The sequence below is a fragment of the Heloderma suspectum genome, chromosome 1 (genome assembly GCF_057233095.1).
Source record: "Heloderma suspectum isolate Gila_16-S chromosome 1, 16-S_ref, whole genome shotgun sequence".
NCBI classification, from domain to species: Eukaryota; Metazoa; Chordata; class Lepidosauria; order Squamata; family Helodermatidae; genus Heloderma; species Heloderma suspectum.
Window position 1 is genome coordinate 115,511,580 of NC_139458.1, and position 16,316 is coordinate 115,527,895.

The following is a 16,316-nucleotide window of genomic DNA, read 5'->3' on the forward strand; positions in this document are numbered from 1 at the left end:
AGTTGTATATGCATACTTTTAAAAATGCAGGAACATGTTTAAATTCTAAATATAAAGTTGTACATTGCTTGACAGATTTCCCTGAAGAAAATCAAAATGTGGTTTGAAACGTGTTTGTTAGAAGTGTTTATATTTGTGGAATAAAATGCCTCTTTTGCTTACCCTGTTGCTCTTTGCCAATACATTTGGTAGCCATAAAGGCATTCATAGTAGCAAAACGGGAAATTGCTTTAAAGCTCTTCTGGGATTTCCAGACAGCCATTTTTAACAGTGCAACAAACACTCAGCAGTTAGTTGTGGAGGTCCCAGCTGACCGTTTTCCAGGCAATAGTTCTGTTGTAGGGATACTGCATTTTCGTAGAGACAGTTTATTGCTGCTTGAGTGCTGGGAAATGCAATCTACCACCTCCCCCTCCCAGCTAGTATATTTGCAAGTGTGGCTGCAGTGTAGTTACATGAGTGCCACAGGCACATCTTAGAATAGCATCCATCGCATCCACAACTGATACAATTCTGCATTCTCCTTCACTCCAAACCTGTAACTTTCAGAACATTTTAATTTTAGAGGCTGAACATTCCCTGCCTATACCACTGCAGTATGGGAGTACTTATCTTGCTCTTCAACAAGAACAAAATGGAATGCCTGTCAATGCTACATTCTCTTTCCTCTCCTCTACATATACCATTGTTTCATAATCTTTCTGCTATTATTTTTTCCTTATCTCTGAAGACTTGTACTCCTCCTTCCTTTGGAGCATATATTTCATTGATCATTTGTTACATTTTTTTGAAGAGCTATATTGCTGCCACAGACTAGGCTTTAATATAGCTCTAGCCCATGTTTGGTCAGATTAGTCATGAGGTTTCCTCCACCACTGCTCTAGCTGTCATCCCTGTTTCATTAACCCCAGCTCGCTAGAAAAGTAGGGAACCATACAGGCTATATCGGACAGGGAAATTTAGAGCAGAGAAGTTGTATTCACCATTTCATTGCCTGCTTTTTTCTGCCCAACCAGCGTGAGAAGAGCATTTCCCCCTTCTATGGGGTTCAACCTGTATACTTGCAAAGGTAAATATGACTGGCAAACCATGGGGGGCAGGGGGCAACATGGATGTGATAAATGGTTAAACTTTTCCCCTTCTACCACCTCTTCTCATTTTTAAACAGTGGTAGTGCCTGCTGACATGTAACTGATCAATGCCAGCATCTTGTAACACTTCCCCACTGACCTCCTACAACTGTAGGGATTAACCAGTAAATATGAACATTCACAAAGTTAAAAGACATTTATTGCAACTATATAGTCTGATATAAATTTGCTCACATTGGTGTATTTAATATACCCATACAAAAAGTGAGATCTAGCAAGTGCTTCTACAGTTTAATAAGACTGATTTGATGAAAATTGCTCTACATACACCACTGTAGCAAATTCCTACAATATCTGATAAAAATAGGCTGCTGACAAGAACTTAACAGCCATAAAAGCCATCTAATGCATTAAACTTTCTGACCTATAATTCTAATATTTATTGTCTTTATAGCTGCAGTGTGGGTGGAAGCTAAACCAGAAAAGAGCAGATCTAACCATGAGCTACTTTGCATATTGAGAATTGACTATAAATTTAGATCTGTCTTTGACACAGCCCAACAGGCACAAGACCTGTGGGACTCAGGTAAGAAACTTAAGGTAGATAGAGGTGAATAGCAAAGTGTTACATGGCTTTTATTAATATTAATCCCAGAGTATTAAATTTGTAAGTGATAACATGATTAATAGATGCTTTGTGAATTGTACTTCGTATAAAAGTTAATCTATAGGGGGAAAGTGCTGTAAGGATTGACATACTAACATGCTTCATTTTGGTGTGATGTTTTGGAACTCAGTCCCTTTCTAATATTTTTAGATTTTCCCTGGTGTTTGGGGGAGTTCTTTTCCATTTCACCATAGGTGAGTCTAGGAAACAACATCTTGATTTGTCTTTCATGTTGAGGCCGTCAATATGACTTGAATTTTAATCAAATGCAGCTTTGCAGCAAAGAACAGAAAGAATCTATTCTATAGTTTATAGAAAGAAGAGAAATGATTATGATCCTTTTTAAGCAAATGATGTAATGGAACTTGACTTCCTAGCAAAAAATTCAGTTAAAGGTTTCTAATTCAATTAAAGGTTTGGTGATTGATAGTGAGTGCTGTGAATTCCTAGAAACTTTTCTGTTCCAATGCATGTAAAAAGTATAGCCTTTTGATTTAAAGTAGTGCTATCCACAAAATAAAATACAGAAAAGGAACATGTTTGTTTTTAATTATAGGCAACCATAAATACGCTAATTAAACTTTCCTATTGCATGCGTAGTAAGCATGCTTCCTTGAAAACGGCCTTGTTCTTTAGCAATATAAGTTCCTAATCCTCCTTATACCAGATTTCAAATTGTAAAATCAAATGTTTGAACTGTTTTAAATTAAGGAATTGCATATCTTGAGCATCAGGGCTAGGGCAGGCTGGTGGGCATTGACATGCATGAAGAGGGGAAAGCCAACTTGCTCCCTTATATGTTCCAAAAATCACTTCATGCATCCTGGCTCATTTTGCAGATTCCTTGGCCAGCATTTCTCCACTGAAATTCTGATATCATAGATTGACTGAGGGGATGTCATTTGATCACCACGTTTATTGAGTAAAATGTTAGTGTTTGCTAGGAAGTTATCAAGCAATCCCCTGTATATGGAAGAAAACAACTGCTGATGTGATTTCTTATTCTATATAAGAGCCAATACTGTGTCTGAGAGGAGAACAAGCAAAGTTCTTTATATACTGATGTTTGACTCCTAAAATAGAGATCCACATTCTTTACTATTCAAAGTGGTTGCTATGCTGTGTCACATAACAAGAAATACAGAATAGATGCAAAGTCCTCTATTATTGGAGCAACTCCTTTTGATTCAGAGACTTTGCCAGCTTTACATTATGGCAGAATATTTCATCAGGCCCTGCCCCGAAAGGAGTGTGGCTACTAAAAGACCTGTCAGGATGAAGAATGTTTAGGTCCCATTGATTTTAGTGATTTATGTTTGTTGCAAGGTGTTCTAGAGGTAGCACTCCCCAGGACTAATCGTCATAAGGGATGGGCAAAGCAAGGCATGCGCTGGAGTGGGTACAGGAAAGCGGAGTAATAGAGAAGTTCATACCTGTTCTACCAACTGCCTGTACTTCTCGAGGAAGGCCAGCTTAATGATTTAAGAGTGATCAGTCCCAGCTGTAAGACAAAATAAGAGAGTTACCTAGTGGCAAAAATCTAGAGCATACGTTGGTAATTTTAAAATGTCTTATTTGCATATGGAACATTGTATTTAAATAGGCCAGTACTACATCATCGCAGTCTCCCACATATTTCCATAATATCAAGTGCTCTAAAAATACTGACAGTCGCACCTAGCCTATTACAAGGCATGAATCACTGAACTGATAATGCAATTCTACATTTCCAGCTTTGTACCTGAGACACCACAGCTCGGAAAAGCTCCTGTGATGCCATGGACAAATTGCCAATCTTCAGCGACTCCTACGATGGACAGATGTCCAGACTTTCTTGTAGGGACCCTTATGCCACATTTCATTTGTACCCAGAGGCCCCAAACCAGTTTGCTGGCCCTGAAGATTTGCCTCTGCTTCCATTTACACCAGAGCAGCTGACTGCTGATAATTTCTACAGTAATCCTTGCGGTTTCCCATTTCAAGTCCCCCATGGGAATTTCGGCAGATGTGAGTACTCTTGCGGCCCAGCGTTCATCCGAAAAAGAAATGAAAGGGAAAGGCAGAGGGTTAAATGTGTCAATGAAGGATATGCCAAACTCAGACATCACCTACCTGCTGAATACTTAGAGAAACGGCTCAGCAAAGTCGAAACACTCCGAGCTGCAATTAAATACATAAGATATCTCCAGTCTGTTCTGTATGATGATTCAGAGAAGAATAGCAGGAAAGTTCACCACCCCTCTCAAGATAGCTCTCAAAATGATCAAGTTCCAAGGACTGCGTAGACTGCTTCACAGCAAATACAAGTATATCTGAGAACTCCACAGATATCCTGCCTGTAAGGTTCAAAGATACTTGCAATACTGACCTTGCTATACAGTATCTTAATTTCAGCATTTGTGGCTATAATGAGATGAACTGTGTTAAAAATGTGTAGACGTTTCAAATGATTGAAATGGCTGTAATTGTTGAAAAGATTCCTAAGTATGATCAACAATATGTTGATGATGTTTCTAAAAGGGGTGGGTGGGAGGGAACACATTCCAATGTGTCCTCTCAAGCTGCATTATTTTAAATAAAGGTATATTTTAATAAAGGGATTAGAAGATTCTGCTCCTCTTTGAGAATGGTGACATCACTTTTTGCTAACATTTCTCAATTTAGACAATTCTATCAAGTTGCTGGATGTTTGCCTAGAATGTAAAAACTAGTAAAGATACTGCTTAAAGAAAGCTATTTGATTGTAACAAAAAGTACAGGATTTTAAAAATACACTAACACTTAAAGTGCTAATAGTTAGCTATATCTAGATGGTTTTTTTTAGGATCTAAAACATTGTTCCAGGATCAAGCTCGTTTGGAACAAGGTTGCCCTTATATATGTGCTCACAGTCGGTGAAAGATAATTAGCAATGCGATCCTAAAAATGTCTACTCTGAATTAAGTTCCACTGAGTTCAATGGGTGTTACTTCAGGCTAAATGGGTATAAACAATTGCAACCTCAGTGCCACAACTGACAACCCAAGATCATTCATGGTGAGTGGAAGGAACGGGGCAAAGGGAAGGAATTTCTTTGCATTATTCTGCAAGTCTTCAGTGACTTTTCTAGAAATATAAATATATTTCTAATGTAAATAACAAAGTTATCTTAGGTTCCCTCAATGTCTCTCCAGTGTTCCTGAGATGATGATGCAACAACTAACCACTGAGAAACTGCTTTAACTTAGCAGTACCAGAATCGGGCATTCTGCCAAAAAGCATTACTCCTGAAAACTCAATATGACACAACATGGTGGACCACCATACATACTTGCTGGGCTGTATATTCTGCTTGGTGGGTAACAAATTGTGCAGGCCTGAAGTATGCTGTCGTGTATCTTTTTTCTTTTTGTGGTAAAGTCTGTCAGTTGGTAGTGGTGTGGGGCACTGTCTAACAAAAGACTCTCTTCCTGTGTACTTTTCATGCTTCCAGTTTAGTAGTAGAGCATTCAACAATAGCTGATTTGCTGTTAGGCCCTATTGGGTCCTAAATGATTTTGCTGTGCAAAATCCTGCACTTACTCCTATCCTGAGACGGGGAGAGAGGCGTAAGATACCAGGCAGGTCAAAGAAATGGTTGCGGCTGGGTGACATTGGCCAATGTGTACCTGGGGATTTCAGCAACAGAAACATTATAGAAGTGGAAATTCCATCTTGTAAAAGAAGGATGCTCCATTGGCTCTCAAAACGGGCAGTTAGCCCAACCAAGAAAGAAACGTCCATATAGCACAATATTTGAATCTTCTGATAGTCTTACTTCAGATGGATCTAATTAATATGTGTTTCCAAAGTATTTATTTGCCACATTTGAAGAAATTTCTACAGAGTAGAAATGAGAGGATGGTCAAAAGTGGACTGTCTGGAACTAAGGTAATTTCACCTCGCCAAATGTTATTTTTTAAGTTGTTACGTTTGATATATACTATACCCATGAAGAAGGGCTTTATAGTCCAAATGACATTGGAAATCTGAATATTGTCTTAACTTAATCTTCAGTACATCTTCTGCAGTATTCTAACTTCAGTACTTGGTTGGTGCCGGTGGCTTTAGAAATGAAATATGCCTCAAAGAACAGTTATTGCTAATATTTGTGTGTGTGTGTGTGTGTGTGTGAGAGAGAGAGAGAGAGAGAGAGAGAGAGAGAGCTTTGCTATCAGACGTAAGTTCCTGTTAGCAATGGTTCTACGGCAACCTGCTTAGTAACTGAAAACATTAGCAAATAACTTTCCTCAGCAGCATAGACGTGCAATGCTGCTGAAGTCAAGCCAATTCAAAGATCCTGACATTTAGCATTGCAAACTCGGGTGAGTTTTTTAAAAGAATTGTAATGCTGTCAACTTTCAAAATAATTGTACAAAAACCTAACTGAAATGCTTGATGCTATTTATCTCAAGTCACCTTTGGTAATTTTCATCTGCCATTATTGAGCCTGTCCTGTAAGTAAATGAAGGATTTCAAACACTGCAAACGTCATTCTAAGGACTTTCCTTATGCCTCTGGGACTTTTCCACAATATCGGACTTCTTGAAGGGCGTTGGAGTAACTGAAGAACATACTTGTGCAGTTTTGTTTACGATTTTAAGCCTATCAATGGAATAAAAAAATTTAGTTGATTAGTTGTCTGCTTTTTAACTGATTATTAGTCAACTAAATTTAAATACCTGTACATCTTACCAATACCTCAATATAGGTGACCTTTTGACATTTTGTAGGAAATGTAAAAGAACTTAAAATTTTAAAGGTATCACTGACTGTTAGACATAGAGCTGTAAACTTTAGGCTACAATCCTCTATTCACATTGAAGATAGTGTGTTTTATACCTCAGTAGACTTGCGTAGGATTGTTCTGCATAGTGGTTTAATCAGTAGATTAATAAAATCAAGCTTTTGGTGATTAACCATTGGGGCCCATTTATTTTGTTTGGCTTAAAGTTATGGATACATACATTTGCTTGTATTTTGAAGTTATTTTGGCATTGGTGTGTTACTGTAATGGAGAAAGACAAGATAAATATTAAAGATGCCCTTTCTTAACAATGAATAGTAACTTACACTTGAATTAACAAAAGCTGCCTCACACTTCTCCACAGGCTGCATACCATAGTTTTTGGCACATGTTAATTCATGTAAATGTGATGTAAATCAATAAACCAGCTAGAAGGCAGACAAGTAAATACTCTTCAATGGGTTGGCAGACCTAGTGTGAAGAAAATATCAGAGATTCAGATAAAACAGGGATCCATTCTTATTGAGTGAGCATGTTTGCCTTATACACTTAGAGCCTTTCTGGATGATTGAATGTAATAATGATTGCACAGTTGTTACATGGGCTCCAGACATTCTGTTGTGAGGGAATCTCATCTCTAAGCCCTCAAACCTCTTATTTTTTAATTCCTGGGAATTCTTTAAAACATTGTTTGCAAAAAAAAAAAATCAATAAAATAATAAGACTGGGCATATCAAAAGAATGCTCACTTAAACTGTCATCTCAATTTTAATCCTGACACACCGAATCAAGACGGATTATGTACATCTTGGAAGTGATACAAAATATTTTTGATGGCTTGACTGCTAAATGTCTGGAGTTTGCTGTCACACTGCAAATCTTACCTTGACAGCCACAGAAGAGTGCTCTCTTCCCATGTCAGTTCTGAGCGCGATTTCTCTGTTTTGAGAAACCAGTTATTATAAAGCATGAGAGAATGCTGACTAGATCAAAATATTTTTTTCTGTCTAAACATGCATAGGATTTGCTCCTTAAATCAGTTAATAGACACTTATGGGCTCTAACCAAACTGTAGTCATGTGCAGCTAGTTGCATGCAACAACTAGTGGTTTGGGAAAGAGATGAACACCTGCATCAATAAATCATGTCCAACCTGTTTCAGTGATGTTCCACGTCTAAATCCGCATCAGCTGTGTGTAGACTTCTTCCACAGGGCAGAAAGGGCATTCATTCCACTGTCAGACAACGCTGTGTAGCAGAAAGGTTTGTATCCTGATTCTAAATTGCTACAGCTGATTTGCGGGTAACATCCAGACCAAATCCCCAAAGATACGACCTGGAGCAATGGTGGTGATTACAGTTATGTTAAATCCTGGTAATGTCCCCCCTCCCCCACTTCAGAATACATAATGTACCTTAAATTATTTTATTCTGTAGGGGAGTGCTTCTGAAGGAATGGATAACCGCACATGGTCCTCATATCACAAGCGCTGCGCAATTCCAGTGCAACCTAAACCAGTGCATAGCCATGTCATAGCTCATCCCCGTTCCATCTTAGCACATCCTGCATGTGTTGTTAGGCCACTCATCACAGCAAGGTAGGAAAAAGTATATTTGGAGTTTCAAAACTAGAGAGATGAACAAACTATAGTTCAGGTGTGGGAAAGGCCAAATCCAGCCCCCAGCCCCAATCCTGCCCTCTGGGGTCTCCCAGATGGCCCTGCCCTTTCCCCTAGCTCCACCCCCTTTCCCCCAATCACCCATTGTTTGGTCATTTCCAAGCTTTTTTGCAGTTTTTCCCTCATTCTGAAAGGTTGAAATGTCTCTTCTAAGGCGTGGTTACTGGCTCCTAGCTACAAAATGCCGGTACTTGGGGTACTTTGGCTCACCCCTTTTTGCCTTCAGCCCTGCCCCCTTTTGCCTTTGGCCCCACCCACCACTGGAGTGTACCCTTGGAGAGATTCTCCAACATGGAATTCGGCCCTCAGGCTGAAAGAAGTTCCCTGCCCCTGCTATAATTGCCCAGTTCAGTGAGGAGCTCCGCACCGAATTGCCAGCTCCCATATACCAATTACATCTCAGCAGTCGGTGATGGAGGTTATCTGGTGGATACTTCTCTGAATTTTTCTAGTGGGTGGGGCATTGCCTATGCAGAAACACCGGGACAGGATGAAGACTGGTGTGCCTTCCTTGCCACGTATAGAAAATCCTTCTTTGAACCTTTCATTTTATTCAAAGGTACTCGTGTCTCGGCCACTGCCCCCATTTTCTTGATACAACACGTGAGGCAGTAAAGACTTTGGAGCGATCATTGGTTACTGCTGGCGTTCCTGTTCTGGCAAGAAGGGAAACTGATGGTTATTATTACCGTGGCACTATAGTAAAGGCTATAGAGGCAAGTTGCTATATTGTTTCCTAGCACGTGTAGATGGACGTTATTAAATTCACTCAATAACCCTTCTAAAAACTTCATTGGGACAAACTGGGCCATTTGGAAACCACAGTAATTCAAGCAAATATTTATTCCAGGTCATTGTTGTCCCAGCTTTAGCACAACAAGGATTTATTCACAGGATTGTGTCAACTGCGTAGATTATTGAACTAAGGCAGGGACAGAGGCAATAGCCTTTGGCATTTTACTTAGTACATAAATGTATTCAGTTGTTGATAACAATAGTGGGCAGAAGCAGAGCTCCCGAAGAATAATTTTATTTTGTCTGAATGGGGAATGAATGCCCTTCCTGCCTTTATGCCCTTAGTTCTCTTACCAATCTTGAAGGAGAGAATGGAGGATCATGGATTCTGGTGAAGCCATCAAATTATACACTAGAAATGTGGAAGGTACAGTCACAAGTCATGATATCTTGGCTATTGTGATTCATTTCTTGCCATCACTCTGACGCTAGAATTGCTGCATTCAGCTGAGGCTGGCATCTGCTGCCTCAACATGAAATTCATTTGACATTTCATTTTAGGTACCCTGCTAGTCAGTGGCATCCTTCCCTCCTTTCTTGTCTGATGATTACGAGGAATGCTTTCTAGCTGTTTATTATAGAGTTACCCCAATGAAGTCACTAAAATACTTATTTGAAAAATGGAGCAGTAGTCACATTGCCATTAATCTTTCAGCCGTAGTGGTTGAGCAATTTTCCATCTGTTTAAACATCTCTAGTTTGCATTTGCCTTGTTTGGGCTTCTTACATCATCATAAAAAATTACAGCTTATACTGAGGGTTAAGGCTGCAGTCCTATACCTTCTGAATAGACATACATAGGATTGTTCTGTAAGCCTCTCCGCACCTTGCTGGAGCAGGTCCTTTTGTTGTTGTTTTTATGCTAATGCCAGATGTCTCTGGGGATCTGTGCTATTTGGGGACAATATCTCATCACCTATTGTGAGTGAACTGATAAACAGCATTATTGCTGGAAATGTATTGTGTGTTTATATATATATATATACACACACTAGACAATGTTAGTCCTCTGTGCACAGGAACACCAGCCTTCAGTTCATTAGTTGTTAGCACTTGAAACATTAAAAACAAATATTATATGTTCTTTTTTGAAGAGCAAGCAAGAAGCAGGGTTTTATGGTTACCAAAGTCTCTGAAAGACAGACAAATTTGAAATGCCAGATATTCAGAATGTCATCATAGAAGTGACTCTGCAGTGAACCCAGAATACATATTTGGTTTTTAGTGTTCGATTTGCATCACTGTACACAGCGCAATGTGTGAAATAAACATTCTTGTTTGAAATTTAGGTAGGGCAGGCTGAACTGTGCACAAATGGACAAAAGGCAAAACCACCAACTAGTTTCTGCACTAAGAAAACTCACACTGCAGAATAAACTATGCAAATTCTACAGATTGTTTAGGTTTGCTTTCATAATTTAATCCAAATTCTGTATCCTAGTTTTCACAGAATGCCCCCCCCCCCGCCTTCAACGGCATGCACATGCAGCAGCTGAAACTGCTGCATCATTAGCACCCATCAAGTCTTCCTAGAGGAAGAGGTGACGGGCAAACAACTCCCACTCTTAGGTCAGTCAGGCACTCATTTGCTCATCCAGCTAAGTGCATATGTGCTCATTTATAACAGCCTTCCACGTTCCACACGCATAAGAACAGAGGCAACTGAACCATGCAGAAAAATAGAGGGATGCAGCATTCAAAAATTCCACCTCCGAGTCAACATTGCCTTCAAACACTTTCACAACCATGACTGCTAGAAACTTAAATTTCTGTTATAGTTTAAAACTTTAATGATGCTAAATATATGGTAACAGGCTGACCATTATTTGGCTTCTTGAGATGCCTGTCCTGCTTCAAGTGGAGCCACACCCAGTCTTTGGTACTGAATGATCAGGTTTCAGGCTGTGGAGTTAAGAGCCAGCAAAGGGGTCAGTTCAGGCTTGGGTATTTCTCAAAGGTGAGGTCTGAAGAAAATCCCAGGGTCAGAGCTCACATGGTCCAAGGGGACCAAGGCAGCAAGGGCATGTTAGTCCTGGGGGTATTTGGATGATCGCAGGGGGAAAAGAAGCCACTGTGGCTTCTCCCCACACATGCACATGCCTGTTGTTTACACAACTGCCTGTGCTGAGCTGGCGTGTTGTGCGAACCCAGCACGCGGAGTGGCAGGGCTGGCTTCATACCCAACCTACAACTCCTACTGCACATTGTGGGTTGTAGGGTGGGCATGAAGCTACATCCATCACACCACATGCTGTGTTTGCACAACATGCCAAACCAGTGCCGCAGTGCAGATAATTATGTAAACAATGGGTGCGCACACAGAAGCCACAATGGGCTCTTCTCCCGCCCCTGCCCCCATGATTGTCCAAAGCCGGACGCTGTTAGTAGCTCTCCAGGTCTCAGGCAGAGGGCTTTCCTATACCGCTGAGCCCCTTTTAATGGGAACACCGACTGAACTGGGGACCTCCTGCTCACAAATCATGTCCTGTACAAGTGAGCTATGCCCCTTACTGTTGAACTGAAAGCGTTTACTTAGCATTTTATTACTAACTCACCATGCCAGATACAGTTTTCTCAGGTGTGCAGTGTTCCAGCTGAATGCCAGCTTTATGTTTTAGTTGAAGGAACATTAAAGGCAAGCCTCTCCTATTCTGTACAATGACTGTCTAAAGTCCTATCAATGATTATGTTGATTCTATCCCTGATCTACTATATATGTGAAATTCAGAGAGAAGTCCTTGCAGTTTCCTCCTGCACCAAGAAGTCTTTACTAACACAGCTAGCGTCCTCTAATCCCTCCCTTTGGGCTGTCCTTAGTTTAAAAAGTGTCAGAAATTATCATAGAAGAAGCTGCTGATTATTTCACAGCTAATCAATTAGGGTTTTCATTTTCATGTTTTTTTTGTATCTGGCAGCAGAGTGGGAAACGAACAGTCCTTGTACAGTTCGCCACGCCATTTGCAGTGGGCGAGGACACAGCACATGGGCAACAAACAGCCAGCAGTGACATCCTCGAGTATGTAAATGGGATGAGACACTCCATCCTGCCAGGTGACAAAGTGCTGGCACCTTGGGAACCAGGGCAGAGGAGATACGGTCCTGGCACTGTCATCCGAGGCATGGAGACCAGGGATCCCCTGAGAGGTAAAACCATGATTATTTTGCAAGATACAACCAGGAAATACGGTTTCATCCTGAAACAGCTGTGTGGGTGGCTCTCCACAGAACTCCCTAGTAGTACCTTGAATGTGAAAGAGTAGGATGACTCCTAAGGGGGAACTATAGAGGAGGAGGAGTATTTATTTTTTTGCTGTGTATGAACTCAGCTTCCCTGAGCCACTTTCTCCTTTCTAATCACATATCCACCTCGCTCTAATTCTAGAGATATTCTCCCTTTGCAACCCTCTCTGCAAAATCTTTAGTTTGGCTTTTGTTTTTTTCTTTGAAAGAAAATCATGTGCCTGGCCTATTCATCCAGTTAAATGTCTATGTGGCACTTTAAAAAACAAAATGAAAAAGACCTTGAACACTGCCTTTGGTGGGGGAATGGCTTCATGACTGCCACAAGGACCAGCCAATCAGCATTCTGGCCAGGCTTCTTCTGCTGGAAATAGGTTGCTCCTAAGCTTGATTCTCTGAAGAAGGTTGGACGTCTGGCCAAAAAGCAGAAAGTGAGCCTGTCACTCAAACCATGTACACTGATCTATATACAAGCTAAATGTTTGGTCTTCTCTTAGTATTTACTCTGTTAATTATACATCTGGCAGAAACACAGCCTGTGTAGTGGAATAATCATTTTACTGAAAGAAAAATACAAATAGGTAGTTGATCATCATGAAGTGCTTTCTACACTGGAATAGAGAGACCCCTCTTCATGGCTAGAGGGAATCAGTATCAAGTATGGTGGCCTAAATCAATAATTAAGAACATTACCTTTGCCTCAGGAGAGTGACAGCTTTTTTTGAACCATAGTTTATATTTTCTCTTCAACAGAGAAAGAAGATGAAGAAATTACAGTCAGCTTTTGGAATGGCAAGAAAGCCAAAGTCTCCTTAGGTGTAGCCTTGTGGATTTCACCACTGCAGTGGGAAAGGATTAGAGAGATGATCCATGTACCCTACACCAGCAGGAAACCATCTGAAGGGCAGCATCACAGGGCAAACTACTACATTTGTTCATGTGGGTCTGTAGCAGCCTCTGTGTATATGTGTGCTTTAGGTGACCTCCAGAGGTTACAGCAGCCATATTGCTCTTTCATCTGTCCTTGCTGTAGTTGCTTTCACCACACATGCTCATTGCTCGGACATACACGGTACACTTCCTGTTGCTCCCCTAAATGCAGTGGCTGCTGGTGGCAGCCCTCTTTAGCCAAAATACCGCCAGGGCCTGTTAAAGAAGAATTCAGTAGCAAACCCACAACACAATTGCTAGCAGTGGAAGGTCCTCCAAATGAAGAACCAGTTGATGCCCTGTCCAGCTCTTCTTCATTCTCCTCAGGTTCCCGAAGTGGTAGGGAAACATGTCTGATCAAGAGCACAATGGTAGATCATGCAGTGAACACCGACTGTAGCCTTTTTGACCAGCCCAAGTTACAGGAGATCAGGAAGCCAGACTGGAAGTACTGGAAGAGAAGCCATCCCAGCTCCCATTATAACAGCCAAGGTACACAACACTTCCCTTGACTGATCTTCAGTGGAAGCTTCAGTGCCAAGGACATTTGGCATTGCCTCAGGTGGGAGATAATTAGCAATACTAATATTGCTTTTTCTGCTGATATGGTCACAGAGAGGCTAACATACTTGAGAATTTAAATCTTGTCCTTGGTGATACGGGGAGGTGGGTAGAAGAAGAGAAAGGACAGAGAAGAGATAGCTTAATTCCACAGATGGTGCATGAGTATTTCAGCACCACTTCCAATCCAGCTACATCTTTGAGAAAGGGCCACAGCACTATACTATAAAGCCACTTGTCTTGCACCTTAGCTAGTTCTATGGAACCTCTTTTAGTCTACCCCTTATTATGGCTCCAACATGCTAAGTATGCAGGAGCAGGAGAGGAGGTATGCATACACTATTTTATTTCTGCTTTGTCATGGCATAAACCAATGAGGCAACTTCTCTTCAGTGTACGTTGCCTGCCGCTTCTGTCAAAATTACTTTAAAAGTGTGGTACAGAGTACAACTCTCAACTTTTCACAGTCACTGCTGTCAATTGTCATGTCCATGACTGGCCAGAGTGCAAGTTATCTAGTAGCATGCAAAGGTCAGAGCACTTCTGCTGTCAGTATAATGCCAGTATATACAATTCCCATCATTCTTCTTTCTAGACATTAGAGTACTTCTAACCTATTACAGGAAAAGAAATATATATTGTGTCCCATCCTGGGCCAGAAACAATTGCTGTCAATTGCCTGTGGACCCTTAACGGAAGTGATAGGAATAGAATAAATTATGGGATTTTGTATACTGAAATTCCCATTTCAAACTTTGCAGGACACACCTATTACCTGAATGTTATACTGTCACCTACAGGAACCAACATTTTCAGAAGCAGCTGCAGAAAGGAAAGAGCTGAAACCAAAGCAGTTTCATATATGGATATGTCTCCAGCTGTACTGATGAACCAGAGTGCCATGTTTGAAAACATTGAACAGTCTCCTCGAAGGCAACTTACTGTGAAGGATGTCTTGACCCACAAAGATGTCAAACAACCATCAGGGAGAGGTTAAAATTAGCCTTCCCCAAACTGCTGCCCTCCAGTTCTATCTGACCACAACTCCCATAATCCCCTCCTCTCACAGCCATGAAAGCTGAGGGTGTTGGAAGTTGTGCCCTCCAGATGTGTTGGACTACCAGGTTGGGGAAGGGTCCAGTAAATCATAGTTGAAGCTTGTGCTTATTTTTTAAGTTCCCTGACAGCAATTCTAGTTGTAAATCCAGACTTAAACAAAACAAGAACACATTAAATTTAAAATAATGGTATGTCTTATTCACAGTGCTTAAAAATTTATTCTTACACACACATGGTTTAATCCCATTTACAAGAAACTTTCCTATCAAGTTTATAAGTTTCTTGAACTTTGGGTCCAACCAGAACACAAAACGGGATGAAGTGATCCCCATTGAACCAAGTCAATATGTTCTAGACTAGACTCTAGTCTAGGGGCATAAGACTGGGCCATCAGACACTTACGGCACAATCCTATGCCTGTTTAGACAGAGCAGGTTCCTACAATTCCCAGCAGGCCCCAGCCAGCTATGTTGGCTGGGGCATGCTGGAAGTTGTAGGACTTCTTACTGTCAATGGTGGATTTTGTGGTTTTTGGTACAATGTAGCAAAATAAGAAAATTTCCATTTCTGTACCGTTGATTTCAATAACTTCTACCAAATTCAAACACAACTTTACTTTTTTAAAAATAGCAACATTTGCACTTTAAGTTTATTGCTTACAAGGGATTGCATAGCATAAAAGTGAAAATACATCCACATGATTCAGGTTAAGGCAAATTTAAGCAAAGTTTCAGACACTTATAGTATACAGATAGGGTAAAGCGTAGTCAAATGCTCAAGCCATACAGCTTGAGAAGACAATATATTAAAAGACACTTAAGACATTGAAATCTATTTCAGCTGTTACCTTGATTAGGAAGACATCATAAATCAAAAGTCAAATTTATGCTTTGTCCTGGCTGAATCTGTACCAGATGTGTTTGTTTGATTTTGTCTTCATGTGAAGATGCGCTGACTGTGTAAGTACCAGGAGAAACTTCAATGTGGATATCCTGCATGTAAACCTTGAAGGTCAATAATCTTCCAGAGAGAAGGCCTACATTTAGTAGCTGAAGCTGTTCACTGAACTATTTGGGTAGCAATTCCCTATCTCATTTTTAAATTACTGTACAAATGTACATGAATACAGAGATGCAGTTTTAAAACCCTTAAAACATATTTACAACTGGACAATATTGTTGCTAAGAAGAATTATGTTGATATGCAAGAATATGCTTGTTGGAGAAGTGGGGCTGGGGTCTCGCCAGAGTTGGGAAGGGCAGTCACCATGGTGAGTGCATTTGTGGATTGCTCCATTTAAAATAGGTAAAAAGGTAAAGGTGTCCCCAACCAGTTGTGTCCGACTCTAGGGGGTAGTGCTCATCTCCATTTCTAAGCTGAAGAGCCAGCACTGTCCGAAGATGCTTCCGTGGTCATGTGAACACCGAGGTGCACGGAACGCTGTTACCATTTAAAATACACCTGGTTTTATTCCAATTTCACCACACATTCCAATTATTTGTGTGACCAAGCACCTGTGTATTAGATTT

General features: G+C 40.6%; 3 protein-coding genes across 10 annotated transcripts in view; 2 read left to right on the forward strand and 1 right to left on the reverse strand.

Annotated features, from left to right (window-relative positions):
• Positions 1 to 154: 154 nt before the first annotated feature.
• On the forward strand, positions 155 to 7,450 carry ASCL3 (achaete-scute family bHLH transcription factor 3). 2 transcript variants are annotated; one of them, XM_084854554.1, is made up of 2 exons: positions 155 to 1,952; positions 3,492 to 7,450. In XM_084854554.1, exon 2 carries the CDS (start codon positions 3,537 to 3,539, stop codon positions 4,041 to 4,043), a length of 507 nt encoding a protein of 168 aa, XP_084710680.1. In that variant the 5' UTR covers positions 155 to 1,952; positions 3,492 to 3,536; the 3' UTR covers positions 4,044 to 7,450. The 2 variants fall into 2 exon arrangements, with proteins under 2 accessions (XP_084710680.1, XP_084710689.1); XM_084854563.1 differs by having other exon boundaries at positions 155 to 1,677.
• Positions 7,451 to 7,904: 454 nt separating this feature from the next.
• C1H11orf16 (chromosome 1 C11orf16 homolog) lies at positions 7,905 to 14,984 on the forward strand. Its single transcript, XM_084854753.1, has 5 exons — positions 7,905 to 8,121; positions 8,762 to 8,918; positions 11,916 to 12,141; positions 12,991 to 13,659; positions 14,529 to 14,984. The coding sequence occupies exons 1-5, from the start codon at positions 7,979 to 7,981 to the stop codon at positions 14,723 to 14,725; spliced, it is 1,392 nt and encodes a 463-aa protein (XP_084710879.1). The 5' UTR covers positions 7,905 to 7,978; the 3' UTR covers positions 14,726 to 14,984.
• The window catches only part of AKIP1 (A-kinase interacting protein 1), a 46,664-nt gene continuing 44,407 nt past the window's right edge, over positions 14,060 to 16,316 (reverse strand). For 6 of the 7 annotated variants that reach the window (XM_084854688.1, XM_084854717.1, XM_084854659.1 and 3 more), the window contains one exon: positions 14,967 to 15,779. In XM_084854688.1, the coding sequence (XP_084710814.1) occupies positions 15,651 to 15,779 (129 nt within the window). In that variant the 3' untranslated portion in view covers positions 14,967 to 15,650. Of the gene's footprint in view, positions 15,780 to 16,316 lie in introns of all 7 variants that reach the window. The other variant, XM_084854671.1, reaches the window with a different exon arrangement.